This window comes from Syngnathoides biaculeatus, chromosome 7 (assembly GCF_019802595.1).
Source record: "Syngnathoides biaculeatus isolate LvHL_M chromosome 7, ASM1980259v1, whole genome shotgun sequence".
NCBI lineage: Eukaryota > Metazoa > Chordata > Actinopteri > Syngnathiformes > Syngnathidae > Syngnathoides > Syngnathoides biaculeatus.
In genome coordinates this window covers 27,141,503-27,159,418 of record NC_084646.1, presented here as the reverse complement: position 1 = coordinate 27,159,418, position 17,916 = coordinate 27,141,503, and the positions used below count along the sequence as shown (strand labels likewise).

Here is a 17,916-nt window from a genome sequence, read left to right as displayed (position 1 = left end):
AAATGTATTGATTTCTTGCTGGCTCGCGGCCAGAAGCTTAACCAGACTGTGTTTGCACGAAGATATGCCCTAAATTTGATTTTTAATCCACGTCTCGTATAAATGAATGAGACGTTCATCGCTAGCATAACACTGCTACGTGTGAACGATTGAATGAAATCAGAAGCATGGCGTCTCTCTCAGTTAAGAATGTATTGTATTTAGAATCTATAATATATCGTTGATTTGAATGAAATCAAAAGCATGGAGTCTGTCTCAGTTCAGAATGTATTGTATTGTATTTGCCATTTTTACTGTTTGTCTTACGTCAGCGCACGTGGGGTGACGTCACTTCAGGGGGCGTGGTTAAGTGCCCTGTACAGAGGGGTCAATTGACCCCTCTGTACAGGGCACTTAACCACGCCCCCTGAAGTGACGTCACCCCACGTGTTCTAACCTCAGACAAACAATTAGCAAAAATGGCGGCGCAGGAAGAAAAGACTAGAGCGAAATTGTCCGATTTACCAGCTGATTTCTCACTCGCATTCTTAGCGAATAGAGAAATATCGTTGAAAAGCAGACAGCAGGGCTTCAAGTATTTCAGCGAGGGGTATTTCAATGGTATTTACATGCATATCGACGGAGAAACCATTGATATTAGCGCAAGATCTTTCCAGAGTCAGAGGAAGACCGAGAAGCCACATAATATAATATATTATAACCCAAAGACGAATTCGTCATTGACAGTTTCCTATTTTCGTGTTACATATTACACTTGTGTGCAGAATCTGTATGTGTATCTGTATAGCCGTTTGTGAACCGCCATATGAAGAAAAAGAAGTCGAGGCTTGATTTACGAGTTGTTTCACTCGTTTTCTTTGTGTAACGTCACGCACTCCCCTCAATAATTATTCTTGAATTAGTGCCGAACCTACCTAAGTCCCGACCGAGTACGACAATCACTACTTTAGTGTCCTCAAACATCCTTCCTTCAGTCTTGGTGTCTCGGTGCACGTCGTAGGCTTTTAGGACTGCTAGTCTGGTTTAGCTTAGCTCATTAGCCGCGAATAAAGGGGCACGTTTGTACAGTCAGATCATCGCAAAATATCACTCAACACAGATCAAGTGTGTCAATCATTCACACGTAGCTATGTTATGCAAGCGAAGAACTGCTAATTCATTTATATGAGACATGTATTGAAAATCAAATATAGGGCATACCTTCGTGCAAACATAGTCCGGTTTAGCTTAGCTCCCTAGCCGGCAACAAAGGGACACGTTTGTGCAGTCATATCATCGCAAAATATCACTCAACACAGATCAAGTGTGTCAATCATTCACACGTAGCTATGTTATGCAAGCGAAGAACTGGTACTTCATTGATATGAGACATGTATTGAAAATCAAATATAGGCCTTACCTTCGTGCAAACATATGTGTTCCGGTTGATTTTAGAAGGATTCAGTTGATGATGCGGTCTTCCACAAAGTTTGATCCATCGAAGACATTTTTCGTACTGGGTCTTCGGTTTTGGAAAGGGTACGAATTGAACTCCACCAACTAGCCTTTCAGGATACCTGTCGTCACTATTACAAAGTCCGTGACTACACCTCTTAACCATATCTATTGTTAAAGAACCCAAATACGCGATAAAACGCTAACAAAAGCTATACTGGACCATGCAACGTTGTCTGAGGGAACTGCGGGTCCCAAAAAGGGGCGTGGTTTATGCAGATCTTTGGCCTCTGATTGGTCAGCGACGCGGATGACGCAATTTCTACGGAGGGGTCGATTACCTAAACAATGCTTTCCTACTATATCTTCGAAAGTTATAGCTGCTAATACAGATAAACCAAATCCTTTGATTGCCTTCAATTAGTTCTGAAAAATTAGCATGTGATTTACTGCGTGTTTGATTTGTAGCAGGCAAATTTTTTCCACTGTAGTGTATATTGGCATTTGACTAAAACGTAATTGATTTAAAAATCGTCAAAACAGTTGACGCGTGTGTTGCTTCTGGTTTAGTGGGAGATGACGCGTTATCATGCTATTTATCTGGTAAAGGGCGCCACATCTTTGTTTTATATCTATAACATGTAGAAAAAGTGACGGGAAACCTTTTATTGGTCTCAATCTAAAGTTTGCTATGTTTTATGAAATACAAATCCTATATTACAGAGGCATCATTATTAAACTTAAAATAAAGCAAAGAGTGAAATTTTAGATCTTTAATGAAATCTATGCGTGATCTATATGGAAAGACGGAGGAGTCTAACTACAGAAAGAAAATAACACTAAGGATAAATGAAAATGGCAGATAGGAGCAAGTGTTGCTCAACTAAAAATGAATCTATCTCTCAAAGATTGAAGTGTCCTACTCATTACTCTAGATCTGTGGGGTCTTTGCTGTGGTCTGTTTCAATCGTCTTGGGAAGGCTTTGGTTGGGAGGAAAAAATAAGGATGCACAAAAATTAAAAAACAAGCAAAAAAAGAAAATTGTCCTGCCTGAGTGCACTTGTAACCTTCCTGCCAATTGAACTTGTGGCAGGCTCAGCTCTGCATGTGTGACTACTACACGATGCCGGTCATTGCCTCCTGAGGCTCCAACGGCCGATTGCAACTAAGAAAAGCAATTAAAGCCGCCTGGTTGGCTTCCTCAATGGAAAGCGCCACGGGCTTGGTTGAGGCGGGTGCTTGCGCACGTGGTGGCACTGAAAGACAGCAGAAAAGGAAGTGATTTGGCTGAAGCCACTCCTTGGCTAAATAGATTAGCCAGCCAGGAGAGCGGAGAAGCCAGACGCAACAAAAATAAAAAACAAGAAGTGACATGAGCCAAAAGGTAAATGCCCAGGCGGTGTGTCCAAGAGAAGTGGACACTGGAGGATCTCCACACCCATTACCTTGAATTTAGTCAACAATTTTAACCCATAAAAAAGGGTTTAAAAATCATATCTTAATTTAAAACAAACCCAACTTTGTATTCAAACTCATAGACCAAGCATATCGAATGATTGTTTAAACTTTAATCCAGGCAAATCAGCTCCTTATGGTTCAATGTAAGACTCTATCCCATCTGGCTTCAAATTAAGGCAAACAGTACTCAATCTCACTGTTCCATCTGTAAAGTTGGCACACTGAATTAAAGGTACACATTAGGAGTATTTATGCAGAGTTTGCGAAATTTCAAAACAGACATTTTATCTTCAGTTAAAGGAAACCCTGAATGGTATTACATTTTGCAACCAGTAATTCTCAAACAACAGTGAGTGTTGCCCGTCTCCCACTAATTGTTCTACCTCAGGGTGAACCGCACTTACAGTTTATGCACTTCTGCATGAAGAGTGGGCCAAAGTCTGACTCATTGCCAGTTATAAAATACGACAAAACGCTTGATTTAAGTTTTTGCTGCTGGGGGTGGGCCAGTTGTTAGGTTTAGGGAGTAATTTATTTTTCATATGATATTTTTTAATGATTTTTTTTCCTTTGAAGAATAAAATGACGTTTTAAAAACTTCAGGTCTTATATACTTGGGTTATATTTCTGGTAATTTTTTTTGATGCTCGCGAATTTCAATTTGCAGACTCTATCTAAATAATAATTTATCTTTTCACAGCACTGTATAAGTCAGCCTTTTGCCATCATTGAATATTCTAATATCCTTGCACTCATACATTTTTGTTATCTTGTTGACCACTGACTGTCTTCTTTCCCCACAGTGGAAAATTAGTTTTACTCATTTACCCCCTACAGATCTTGAAATTCATCTCAGACTTCTTGGCATTCCTGGTCCTCTACAATTTCATCATTCCTATCTCACTCTATGTTACTGTGGAGATGCAGAAGTTCCTTGGATCCTTTTTCATAGGCTGGGATTTAGACCTCTACCATAAGGAGAGTGACCAGAAAGCTCAAGTCAACACCTCAGACCTCAATGAAGAGCTTGGACAGGTATGAGAGTGCTCAGGTTTGAGTTCTGTGATGGGAAAATTGAATTGGCATACGGCTATAGCTATAAAGCACTGAACATCACAAAATGTACCCAAATGTAAATAAAGGCATGTTTTTTGCAAACGGACAACAATATTTTTAATTTGGTGGTGGTGTTGACTTTCAGTTTCCTTATCTGTAGACTCATGAACGTTCTGTTTTTTATTGCAACACAATGCCTGCAATTTTCTGTTTGACAGGTGGAGTATGTGTTTACCGATAAGACAGGCACGTTAACAGAAAATGAAATGCAATTCCGTGAGTGTTCGATCAATGGAAACAAATTTTGGGAAGTTAATGGCAAACTGGTGCCTGAGGGTCAAACTAATGATTCACCTGATGGCTCTGCACCTAATTTGGTAATAGCAACGCTATAAACAAAAATATACATATATAATTTCTTGAATTTCAAATTGTTGAAATGTATAAGTTGACTTTTTCTCATCCCTTTGCTCAGGTCAGAGAGGAATTGTTATTTCTCAAAGCAGTGTCACTGTGCCACACAGTCCAAATCAGCTATGACCAACCAGACTGCATCTCCACAGCAGGAGACCCATTCTCCCATGTTAACGGGTTTTCGTCCAATGAAATGGAATATTATGCTTCTTCGCCAGATGAGAAAGCTTTAGTAGAGGCAGCAAAAAGGTAAAATTTTCATTTGAATGTTTGGAAAGAAAAATACAGAAGCTTTCCTTGTCCGACAAGTTTAAGCTTACTGCAGAAGGTTCATATAAAATCGGAATGGAATCCAAAATATTTTGTTCAACTTGAGTAGATTGAAGGTTGAATACATTTTGTAGAAATAATAGAATTACAGGGGACATGGTGGCACAGCTGTAGGCCGTTGACTTCAAAGTTCTGAGGTCTGGGATACAAATCCAGGCCTCCCCTGTGTGGAGTTTGCATGTTCTCCCCATGCCTCTGTGGGTTTTCTCTGCACACTCCAGTTTCCTCCCATTTCAGCAAAAACATGCATCAATTGGAGACTCTAAATTCCCCCAAGGTGTGATCGTGTGACTGTCTGCTTCTATGTGTGCCCTGTGATTGGGTGCCAACCAGTTCACGGTGCACCCTTCTTCCTACCCGATGACAGCTGGGATAGGCTCCAGCACTCCCCCCGGCCATTGTGAGGATAAGCGGCTCAGAAAATGGATTAATTAATGGATGGCTAGAATTACACCAGTGAGACATGTATGACACCACTAGCGTAGTATTGATGACTGGGCTGCTTTTCAATAGAGCAAAGTCACAAGCGAGAGCCAAACCAGATCGACTTTGATGACTGCCACTGAAATGAAGATAAATCTGAATAGATGAAGATATAGATGCAGAGCAAATTCATTTGTATATCTTATTTCATACATAAGGTAACGCAATGTGATTTACATGATATGAAGACAAAGACAAAACATTTAAAACGGGGGAAAAAAATCACTAAAAATTACAACGTAGGGGCTAAGAGGCAGGATGACTAGGGAGGGATACAATTTTGCAGAACAAATGTCGAGTTTTGTTTCAATCCTACCGAGACTGGTTAAGGTTTGAAAGCTGGCCGGTTTTTCCACACAGACATTTTTTGTGGGAAATAAATGGAAACCACCTGTAGTAATGTAAATCAGAAACAATCACCTTTAATAATTCCACTAAGTTGATTGATAAATTTCTTCTCTTGAGTTCTAATGTTTTGCATTAATTAGAATGCATGAAACAGTATTTTGTGTAACTGCATGGTTTAGATTGATGTAAAGCTGTGCCCTTTGGTTAACTAAAAAGTTACTGTTTGAATGGCATTGCACTGCCATTTTGTTACTATACAAGAAGTGTTTCACAGTCTGCCGGAAATGCACATCTTAATACATGTGGTGAGGTAGAGTAGATTCAACATTACCTCAAAACCCTGACAATGTAAAAAAAAAAAAAAAATCTTTTTGGTTATTTTGTTTTGCATGCAATTAGAGGTAAGATTTGAATGATGCTCTTGCAGCAAACAAAAAACAACCCACAAGCATTATCAATCCATAATGTTATTGAGATGCAGTTGTGTGTTCACTTCATTTTTACGGTCTTTCCAAATTCTTATATCCATTTTCTATAGTGCTTGCCCTCCTTAGGGTTGCAGGTGAACTCGAACCTATCCCAGATGACTTTGGCGAGAGGAGAATTACACCCTGGACTGATTGCCAGTAATTCGCAGTATATTCTCCAAATTCTAATGACTACTATTGTTTTTTTTCTTATCCATAGAATTGGTGTGACCTTTACTGGTATCAGAGGTGATACAATGGAAATCCAAATATTCGGCAAACCAGAGAAGTAGGTGTTTTGGAAATGTTTGCATCCCTTATTCACAGTTATGTGAAATTATTTATAAAGAATGTTTGTTGTCCTTGCATACCTGTACATTTAAAAAATTTATATATTTTAGTGGTATTATATTGAGTTGACCAACACACTGTGGCATGTTCTGTCTGAGTAGAAGGAAAATTATGACCACTAACCCATATTCAATTAAATGCACACAAAAAAAGATATTTAATGTTCAAACCTTGGTTGTAGTTGTTTTGGATTTTTCATAATAGTTTTGTTCATTTAGACTTTTTTTTTCCAAATTCAGTTAGTTTTAATTAGCTTTTACAGCTGCTTTATTAGTTTTTTTTAACGGAGGGTATTTGTCGAGTGATGGGAAGAAAAAAAAATACCATTTAAAAATGTATTTAAATAAACACCACTCACAAATTAAATACAGTTATTGTATAGCAGTACAAAAAAATTGAAATGCAACAAGTGAAAGTCAAGTTTATTTGTATATGTTACTTTGATCAAGCTATGACAAAAATCTAATCCTTGTGGAAATCCTTTATCGGTTTCTGGTTTTGCATGCTTCCCACTCTTAGGATCAGATTTAGACCCTTGTCGATGGTGTCTTTGTTCAGCCAGTGCACTCTATAATGTTTCTTTTCGCGAGACCAAGTGTAGAGGAAAAAAGTGCCTTGCATACTTTGAGACTTGTTCCATCTTGAAGCTTTAGTTGGTAGACAAAGATGGACAAAGATGAAGTGCGTCAGGACCCCTCAGCAACATTCTTTTGCTTTGTTAACTTTTGTGCCCAAAGTAGTGACATTTAAACGACATTCCTCCCAGGTGTTCATTGGTTTAATCTTTTGAAATATCCACTGCCCCTGCTCTTTTGTAATGAATTGGGAGTCTCTGGTTGAGACTCGCTGAGAGAACTTTAATTAACAAGGAGGACCCATAACCTTTTAACCTATTTCTTTGCCACTTTTACTTTGGTATGGCATTTCTTTGACATGTTTATTCTACGATTCATTTTTCTTCTATCTTTTTGGACCAAGGCGTCTATTTCTTTTCTTTTGAACCATATTGTTGAAATAAACATATCCATCCTGCTCTTGTGAAGTTGTTGCCACGATGGATAAGCTGTCATTTTGAGGGACAGAGTCTGGATCAACGATGACATCAAAATGTCATCTTCATGGTGTGTGTGTGGTGTGTGTCGTCAACATCAAAGAGAGTGTTTATGGTGTTGTCTGCTCCAGACTTAGCCTGGTACATGCTGCTTCATCTCTTCAACAATAGTCACATTGTCATTTTCGGTGCGTGAGGACTGACTGGTTATAGAACAACCAAGTATGTCACCTAGCAAAAAGGAAAAACACTTCATGCATCTGAGAATTTTTGGCAATTGTGTGATCATTATGATTAAAAAATATAACGTGTATTAGCATTTGCATAAGGTGCTAGTAAACACTGCAGAACAGGAAAAATAGTCAAATGATGTTGCGATGATAAATTATATGACTGTCATACACATGAAAAAACAAATGGGAGCCAAATCAAATAAGTCAACCGGCCAGTGGCTCACATCTGGGGAGTTGAGGACGTCACCTGAAAGCGACGTCACTGGGTCAGCGTTTTTATTGGCTGCTACACAATGATCTAGTTTTTCGGTGACACATTGTCAAAGAATGCCAATTCTCAACCAGCTTTTCAACCTTCCTTGTTCCATAGTGCCATACCCAAATAAAACCCGAAACCTCATGTATGAAATTAACAAAGATGAAAACTAGGACATTTTTGCTGTAATTATAGTTTTTGTTGGTTTTGTAAACTTAAAATGCATTTCATTTTTTAAATTAATTTTATTACTTTTCAAACTGATGTGCTTTTTATTTTTTTGTGTGCGTGCGCGTGTGTGCGTGCGCATGTGTGCGTCTGTGTGTGCGTGTGTGTGTGAGTGTGGGGGCAAATATTCGCTCATTTTGCATTTCAATCCTGCATAAAATTCCCAAAAATCTGGGACAGGGCAATGTGTACCACCGTTACATCACATTTTCCTTTAACAAGCAGAAGCAAGCAGGCCATTCTCCCACAGTATACCCTTACTACGAAGCCCCGCCGTTGTAACATGCAAAATGTGGGTTGGCATTGTCATGCTGAAATAAGATGAGACGTCCCTGAAAAACACATTGCCAGCATTTGTTGCTGCAAAACCTGTATGTATCTTTTAGCATTAATGGTACCTAGGTATGAACGTTACTCTTGTCATGGGCACGAACACACCCATTCCATCAAAGATTCTTTATTTTAAATTTTGTGATACCCTAACAATCCAGGTGGTCCTTTAACTCTGGCCTGGAAGACATATTTTCCAAACACAATTTCTGAATCAGCCTTAATCGCCAATTATTTAACAACACATAAGGAATTTGTCTCTGGCAGTCGGTGCCATCATGCTACGACATTCATGTTGATTTAAAATCTGGACTAATCAGCCCACAGCTTTTATACTTTGCTCTAGTCAATTTCAAACGACCTCCGGGCCACAGAAGCCTGGGGTTTTTCTGGGTGTTGTCGATATATGGCTTTCACCTTTTATGGTAATGTTTGAACTTCCGCAACGAAATATGTCAACTGACAATGTTTTTTGTAGGTGTTCCTGAGCCCACATGGCATGATGTTTTTTTTATTTTTTTATTGCCACTCCCTGCCTGAATGATTGAACTCCACAGGCATTCTGTTTAGTTTTTCAGCCTTGCCGCCTACATGCAGAGATTTCTCCAGATTCTCTGACTGTTCTTTTGATACCATAGACCAGGGGTGGGCAAACATTTTGGCCCAGGGGCCATATTGACTTTTAAAACTTGACACGGAGGCCAAGCCAGAACACAGGTGCTTACGTATATATAAAAAAAAAAAAAAACATTTTTAAAAAAAGTCATTGTAATGTTAATGCTTAGATTGACTTTTAATGGGACCATTGTTATTTTGTTGATCTACCTTCTATTTTTTTTTACCAGTGCATCCAAAGTCTGGTGTTAAATTTTGCTGTGGCAATACTCAGATTACATCTGAGGTGTTCATCACTGCTGGGATTTGTAGGATTTGTTGGAGATCATCACACTAAAAATGTGTTCACCTACATATGTAGAGCCAAATACCGCCATTCTCTGTGTCATCTTTTGGATTTTTGGAAATTTGTCTGTGGTTAATGAAGCATACAACTCATCCAGTTTGAGAGTTGAACTCTCTTTAGACCATATCTTATTGGTGATTAATCTGTTCCATCTGAACCTCCTCTGGTGCTGTTTCACGGTTTTTGTGACTCAATATTGGTTGGCAGTATCTCTGATAAAGGTGTTTTGCTGAGCCTGCAAGGTAAATTTTTCACCACACAGCCATAGCCATCAGTGCTTGGGTTGATTGGCTGGGAAAATAATTAGTATGCTTGGTAGAAAAGTTACAGTTGATGTTCTATTCTTCTTAAACCGCAATGGTTTCTTAAGTTAGACCAGTGGTTCTTAACATTGTTGGAGCTACCGAACCCCACCAGTTTCAAATGAGCATTCACCAAAGCCTACTTTAGTGAAAAATATGATTTTTTTTTCAAATCAAAGACATAGTTTTTCTACTGGTGCTCACAATGAACCGTGCAGAACAAAACCAATATAGTGGATGAACTCACATACTGGCAAATCAGTGTGACTTCTGGTGTTGCCTTTGAGAGATCAGTCCAGATATGCGTGGCTTCACCTTGGCAAGTGCTACTCTCATGTCATTTTCACATTAAAGTCTGTTTCTTTTCTTTGTTTTTATGTCCATATTGCTTGCAAAGATACAGTGAAGAAAATAAGTACTTGAACACGCTGCTATATTGCAAGTTCTCCCACTTAAAAATCATTGAGGGGTCTGAAATTTTCATCGTAGGTGCATGTCCACTGTGAGAGGGATAATCTAAAAAGAAAATTTCAGAAATCAAAATTTATGAAATTTTTAATGATTTATTTGTGTGATACAGCTGCAAATAAGTCTATGAACACCTGAGAAAACCAATGTTAATATTTGGTATAGTAGCCTTTATTCGCAATTACTGAGGTCAAACGTTTCCTGTATTTGTTCACCAGGTTTGAACACACTGCAGGAGGGATTTTGGCCCACTCCTCCACATAGCGCTTCTCTAGATCAGACAGGTTTTTGGGTTGTCGCTGAGAAACACAGAGTTTCTGCTCCCTCCAAAGGTTTTCTATTGGGTTTAGGTCTGGAGACAGGCTCGGCCACGCCAGAACCTTGATATGCTTCTTACGGAGCCACTCCTTGGCTTTCCGAGCAGTGTGTAAAATGCCCAGCCACGACCCATCTTCAATGCTTTGACTGAGGGAAAGAGGTTGTTCCCCAAAATCTCACAATACATGGCTGCGGTCATCCTCTGCTTAATACAATGCAGTGGTCCAGTCCCATATGCAGAAAAACACCCCCAAAACATGATGCTACCACCCCCATGCTTCACAGTAGGAATGGTGTTCTTGGGATAGAACTCATCATTCGTCTTCCCCCAAACATGGTTAGTGGATTATGACCAAAAAGTTCAATTTTGGTCTCATCTGACCACAAACCTTTCTCCCATGACTCCTCCGTATCATCTAAATGGTCATTGACAAACTTAAGATGGGCTTTGACAAGTGCTGGTTTAAGCAGGGGAACCTTTCGTGCAATGCATGATTTCAAACCATGACATCTTAAGTGTATTACTAACAGTCATTTTGGAAACACTGGTCCCAGCTCTTTTCAGGTCATTGACCAAGTCTTGTCATGTAGTCCTGGGCTTATTCCTCACCTTTCTAAGGATCACTGAGACCCCACGAGGTGATATCTTGCATGGGGCTCCACTTCGATTGAGATTGACTGTCATTCTGTCATACCTTTTTCCATTTTCTAATGATTGCTCCCACAATGGACCTTTTTTCACCAAGCTGCTTGGCAATTTCTCCATAGCCCTTACATGATTTAGTCACCTTGGAAATGGTGGTCAGGTCATTGATCAAGTCCTGTCATGTAGTCTTGGGGTGATTCCTCACTTTTCCAAGTATCATTGAGACCCCACAAGGTGATAGCTTGCATTTTTCTGCATTTCTCCATAGCTGTTTCCAGCCATGTGGAGTTGTACAATTTTGCCTCTGGTGTCTTTGGTCAGCTCTTTGGTCTTGGCCATGTTACAAGTTTGAGTCTTACTGATTGTATGGCGTGGACAGGTGTCTTTATGTAGCTAACGACCTCACACAGGTGCATCTGATTCAGGATAATACATGGAGTGGAGGTGGACTTTTAAAGGCAGACTAACAAGTCTTTGAAGGTCATTTGTAGCTGTATCACACAAATAAATCATTAAAAATATCATACATTGTGATTTCTGGATTTTTCTTTTTAGATTATCCCTCTCACAGTGGACATCCACCTACGATAAAAATTTCAGACCCCTCAATCACTGTATGTTGTAACAAATTGTATAAAAAAAAAAAACTCCAGGGCTTTCTTGGCAATAACTGGATACTTTTCCATTTGCTGACACCAATATGTTGAGCGCGTTCTTCTGAAGAGTTGCTGTTGAACCTGGCTCTGCTGAATTTCAATGATTTCATTGAGATATTCATCATTGATGTCTGCTGTCTCAACATCAAATGTGAACGGCTGTCTCACCTATGCTGGATATGAGTTTCGTATCCGTCGAGAGAGTTTACAAGCTCAACTAAATGCGTGGCAATTGCTTGTTTCAGTTCCATGGGTACACAAATGTCAATTCCAGACATACTGTATCTCTGATCTTACTTACACAATTGTCAAGAAGGGGAACATTTGCGAATTTGTTATTGTTCACTGTTCGTTGTTTCCATAAAACTAGGTTTGTTTGAAAAGCCTTCAGGTTTTCTTCTGCTTCCATGATGTTGACTCCAGGTGATTAAGGTCCCCGGGATAACCACTGAACATTAGAATGGTACCTGGGCCATTTCTTTACAAAGCTCACTGAAGAGTGCCTTCGAGCACATAGCTCACACATTCCACTACAGTTTTTAATACTTCTATTGTTTTGGGGGGCAAAGTTTTTGTTGCCAATGCATGTCTGAGTAGAATACAATGCGCAAGAATGATGTGTGGAGCATCGGCTTTTACTAGCGCACCAAAACCAGACTTTTTTTCCCAGCATGACTGGAGCGCCGTCCGTACAAACTCCAGAAACCTGGCCCACTCATGGTTGAGGAAGGCTTTCAAAGCAATAGCACATCAAATGTCAAGTCATTGTGTGCTACCTGGTTTAACCTCTGGGCATTTCAGAACAACCTGGTGGAACCACTTGAGATAACAGGACAGGGTCAAATGAATGTAGTCATGATTTTGATATGATTTGGGTGATTCTATACCAATCCTTGGTGGGCAGGATTGAAATGATCAACGGGCTAGATGTGGCCCCAGGCCAGAGTTTGAAACCTTCTTGAACTGTGGGCTATTTGTTCATGCAGTTGTTCATAAAGTAGTGAACCTCGCCCCATCATTGCTTGTGAACATTTGAGGCTTTCAGTCATAATCCATTTATACTTAAACATGACACCTGTTTGCAGTTAAGATGTTCACCTATGGAATGTTCTGAATTTTTTTTTTTTTGAGCGTTCCTAAACTTTCTTACTCTTTTGTCACCCCTGTCCCAGCTTTTTGGGAAAGTGTCGGAAGAATGAAATTCAAAACGATTATTTGCAAAAATTTATATCAGTTTCAACATCATCTTTTCTTTCTAGTGTATATAATTTAATAAAGGTTAAATGATTTACAAATCATTGTTTTCCACAATGTCCCAAATTTATTGGAATTCGAGTTAATTTTCCCCCTTCGTATTTCAAGGGATATGCACATTTAATTTGCCCTTTAAAAAAAAAAAAAAATCTCTGTTTTATCTAACTTGTCATCTCTTTTTACACTTTCAGGTATAAATTGCTCCATGTGTTAGAATTTGATGCAAACCGCAGAAGGATGAGTGTCATACTTGAGACCCCTTCAGGTACTTTATGTATTGCTAAAATTATAGACATGTTGAAAAACAATGTAAATAGATTTGTTAAATCAATTCTTAACATCTGAAATTGAGAATATTTTGTAGATATTTTTAAAACTTGCTCCTTTTCTGCTTTTATTCAATCTGGAGGTGGCAAAGTTCTGTTTACCAAGGGAGCAGAGTCATCTATTCTTCCTTTCGCCACGAGTGGTGAGATAGACAAGACAAGAATTCACGTAGATGAGTTTGCCTCGGTGAGTACTTATTCATTATTTTTAAAATTGTGTAACGTGTATATCATGTTTCTTTTCACATATGTGCTCAGATCGATCTAAGGTACTAAATACTACCTCGTACTAAGCAAAAACTAAATTAAAGAAGTAAATTAGGGAACAAACCGTAGCAATGTGGTGGATAAACTAAGTTGTTGCTTAATGGATAGGTATTGTGTTTTTCGCACTGGGTGTTTTTTATTATTGTTTTTTTTTTTTTTTTTTTTTTTTTCAAACCCACACCCTCACCCTCCTCATCATCATTACTAATGGTAGTAATGACTGGCACAACAAGGTCCTCACTGTTTGCCATAAAATAGAAATAAATCATATGAACATTTCACCATCTGTATCAACAGTTACATATATACTGTGAAGAAAAAAGTTTGTTGACAGCTACCGATTGTGCAAGTGTTCCCACTTTAAAAAGATGAGAGGGCTCTCTAATTTTCATCACAGGTACACTTCAACTGTGTCAGTATGGGGGGGGAGGGGGGGTTTGTCTGGGAAATCAGTGTAAAATATTCAAACAACTAATTTTATATTCTTATGGAGAATAAATATTCTGACAAAATGCTAAACACAATTATTGATAAAACCTTTGCTTATAATTATCACAGTCAAGCATTCTTTGTAGTTCTTGACCAGCTTTGCACAGCTAGGTATTTTGGCCCACTCTTCTCTTCTCATTCTTTCATGTTTTGCGGTTGTCACTGGCGAACAGGGACCTTCAACTCCCTCAAGAGTTTTCTAATTGGGTTCAGGTCTGGAGACTGGCTAACGCACTCTAGAACTTTGAAATGCTTCTTACGTGGCCATTCCTTAGTTGCCCGGCCTATATGTTTGGTCTGGAAGTTGATTAGTGCCACCAGGATTTGAATTTGAAATGTGAAGTGAAATAGGATTTGAATTTGAAATGCCACAGATGATGCGTTTTGAATTTGAATTGTCATCAAATCATCCAGACAGTCAAAGGCAAACTTTAGACAAACCTGGACATGTTCTGGTTTAAGCAGGGGGACGGTTCAGCAGTGACGGGATTTTAATCCATGACAACGTAGTGTGTTATTAATCGTAACCTCTGTGATGTTGGTCCCAGCTCCCTTTAGGTCGTTGGCCAGGTCCCAACGTGTTGTTTTGAGCTGATCCTTCACTCTTCTCTAGATCATTGATACCCTATGAGGTGAGATCTTGCATGGAGCCCCAGGTCGAGGAAGATTGTCAGTTGTATTTTTTCCATCTTTTCAGAATGAAGCCAAAAGTTGATATCTCAACAAGCTGCTTGCTTATAGAGTAACTCATCCAGCCTTGTGCAAGTCTACAGTTTTGTCCCTGGTATCCTTAGAAATGGTGGAGAGGTTGGAGACTAACTGAAGGTGTGGACAGGGGTCTTTCATACAGATATCAAGCCATTGATACAGGTAATGCATGGAGGATAGAAGAGATTAAGTAATGGCTGTGATAGTGAGAATTCTTGCTGTATGGTAGGTGTCCAAATGTTTATTTTTTCACAAGAATATCCAAATATATTATGTTATATTATATTATATTATTTTATATTCTTTTCACATTGATTCTCACAGTTGAAGTGTGCCTATGATAGAAATTACAGACCTTTCATCTTTTTAAGTAGGACAGCTTGCACAGTGGTGGCTATCCAAATACCCCCCCCACACACAAACACACACATGTATGTAATTACAGATGCATCATTCATAATCCCATAAGGGAATTTTCATGTTATTTGTAATTTATCAAAAGGGGTGGACCTAGGTTGTAACAGTCAACACTACTGTGAGCAATGATGATGGGGACGATGATGTGGGTGAGGGGCAGGGAGGCGTATATTACATATATACATGTTGTAGGTATGAAATAATAGGTATAAATGGCATCATCATCATCATTGCTATTATAAGAATGAGGAAACTACAAAAATGCATTTTAATTAAAAAGCAGAAGACACTATCACCTTCTAGCCAGAATCAGTCCGATGTGACTAACCAGATTAATCCACATTCTCAGTATATATTTTATTGTGCCATGTCAAACAAGTTACTCTTTAGGCTGTGCAATTTGTTGAACAGGCTGCATTTATTAAAAAAAAAAACTAACACATAACTAATATTTAGTTATATGACCACAGTTTTTTATAACAGTTTCACATCTGTGTGTCATGAAGCCAACAACTTGTGGCACCTTTCAGCTGTTATTCCACTCCAAGATTCAATAACGATATTCTACAATCCATTTACATTTCTTGGTTTTGCTTTGGAAACAGCATTTTTGGTGTTACCCCACAAATTCTCGATTGGATTACGTTCCGGGGATTGACATTAACTTTGTTGGTTTCAAAGACTTTACATGTTTACTTGTGTGTTTGGGGGGCATTGTCTTGTTGAAACCCCCATTTCAAGGGCATGCCCTCTTCAGCATAAAACAACATGACTTCTTCAAGTATTGTGACATATGCAAAACAATCCATAATCCCTGGTATGCGATAAATAGGCCCACCATCATAGTTGGAGAAAGTAGCCCATATCATGATGCTTGCACCACCATGCTGTCTTCTCTGTGTACTGTGTCTTGAATTCAGATTTTGGAGATCGCATCACAAACTGTCTGTGGCCCCTTAACCCAAAAATAATAATTTTATTTTCATCAGTCCACAAAATGTTCCTCCATTTCTCTTTAGGCCAGTTGATCTATTCTTTGGCAAATTGTAGCCTCTTCTGCACGTTTTTTTTTTTGTTTGTTTTTTTTGTTTTTTGTTTAATAAACAGGGCCTTTGTGTGGAATTCTTGTAAACAGAATGGCTTAACAGAGAGGTCTTCTCACTGTCACAGTACTTACAGGTTACTCCAGACTATCTTTGATCATCCTGGAGATGCACATTGACTGAGCCTTTGCCATTCTGGTTATGATCCATTTAAATGGTTGTCTTCCATTTTCCACCACATGTCTCTGGTTTTGCTCTCGGTTTTAAGACATTGAACATTACTTAAAATGAACAGCCTATAATTTTTTGCACCTCTTTCCCCTCTCCAATCAAAATTTTAATCAAAGTGCGCTGTTCTTCTGAACAATGTATTGAATGACCCATTTTCCTCGGGCTTTCAAGGAGAAATGCATGTTCAAAAGGTGCTGGCTTCACAGTTAAATAGGGGCCATCTTAATTCACACCTGACATCACTGATTGAATGCCACACTACTATTTTTCAACACACCCCTTTCAACAAGTTGACTAATTGCACAGCCTTAAGAGTTTGTATGTCATGAATGATGGGTCTTGTTGGTTTTCTGAGAATCTACTGCACCTACTGGGAACATGTTTGATGTAGCAATAAAAAAATATACTGAAAACATTGGAATGCTATTATTTTGAACACTACTGTATTAAAAGTACCACAGATAGATTATTTCCTTTCAGTATGTTGATGGAAAAGTATAGAGGTCAGAAGGAGGTACATTGTCTTTGTGCCTCTTGAGAAAAAAACAATGACAGTGTACTCTGAGAGGAACTATGGTACTGCATGCACAAGTCTGGAGTGGCAGAGAATTATATTAGAATAATACAGGACATGTAGGATGGCAGGAGGAGGTGTGCTGTCGATATGACAGAGGAATCGGCGATGGATAGGCTGACAGATAATGTTAGACAGGAATCCCTTTGGACCATGATGTTTGAAGACAACGTGCTCTGCGTAAACCAAGGAGCTGGTGGCAAACAGCTAAAAAGAAGGAAGCATGCACTGTAAAGGAAAGGAATGAAGATTACCCAATGTAAGACTAAATATACGGTAATCCCATTTTTTTCATATTTTGCGGTTATTAGGGACCAGAACCCCCCACAAAATGTGGAAAAACCGCAAAGTAGGACTCACTGCCCCAAGACACACCCCAGGAATTTTCAAGTATGTGTATCTGGGTACCAGAATGATTAAAATATGTAAACAGTATTTATACTTTACATATTTGAGACTAAGATTCCAACAGTACACATATTTAATTAAATCTTGCATTATAAAACTTTTGTTAATCTTTCCTGCAACAGTTGCATTAGCATGCTCGGAAAACGCAGAGGAGACACCTTGGTGGCAGGAAAAATCATTGTACAAAGCACCAGTCTGCTGCTCGGAAGGCTTTAATAGATTCTTTAAGCACTCAGCATCAGCATGTCCTCTCTTAAAGGAGGACTATGTCCAAAATGTATATGTACAATAAACCCTCCATTCTGAAGTAATATTATTATTACATATTTTTGGAGATTAATTGAAAAAACAAATAAGGAACATTTTTGAAATCCACGCATTATCTGGATATGTGCCAGCTTTCACAGC

The 17,916-nt window shown here is 38.8% G+C and overlaps 1 protein-coding gene across 9 annotated transcripts in view; it reads left to right on the top strand.

Moving 5' to 3' along the window:
- atp11b (ATPase phospholipid transporting 11B) overlaps window positions 1-17,916 on the top strand; it is a 108,936-nt gene that overhangs the window by 35,925 nt on the left and 55,095 nt on the right. For all 9 annotated transcript variants that reach the window (XR_009795769.1, XR_009795768.1, XM_061825303.1 and 6 more), the window contains 6 exons: window positions 3,731-3,928; window positions 4,168-4,326; window positions 4,425-4,612; window positions 6,212-6,280; window positions 13,237-13,310; window positions 13,455-13,558. Coding sequence is in view for 7 of the 9 variants with exons in the window: in XM_061825303.1 (XP_061681287.1) it covers window positions 3,731-3,928; window positions 4,168-4,326; window positions 4,425-4,612; window positions 6,212-6,280; window positions 13,237-13,310; window positions 13,455-13,558 (792 nt within the window). In the remaining 2 variants the exon portion in view is untranslated. The remainder of the gene's footprint in view (window positions 1-3,730; window positions 3,929-4,167; window positions 4,327-4,424; window positions 4,613-6,211; window positions 6,281-13,236; window positions 13,311-13,454; window positions 13,559-17,916) is intronic.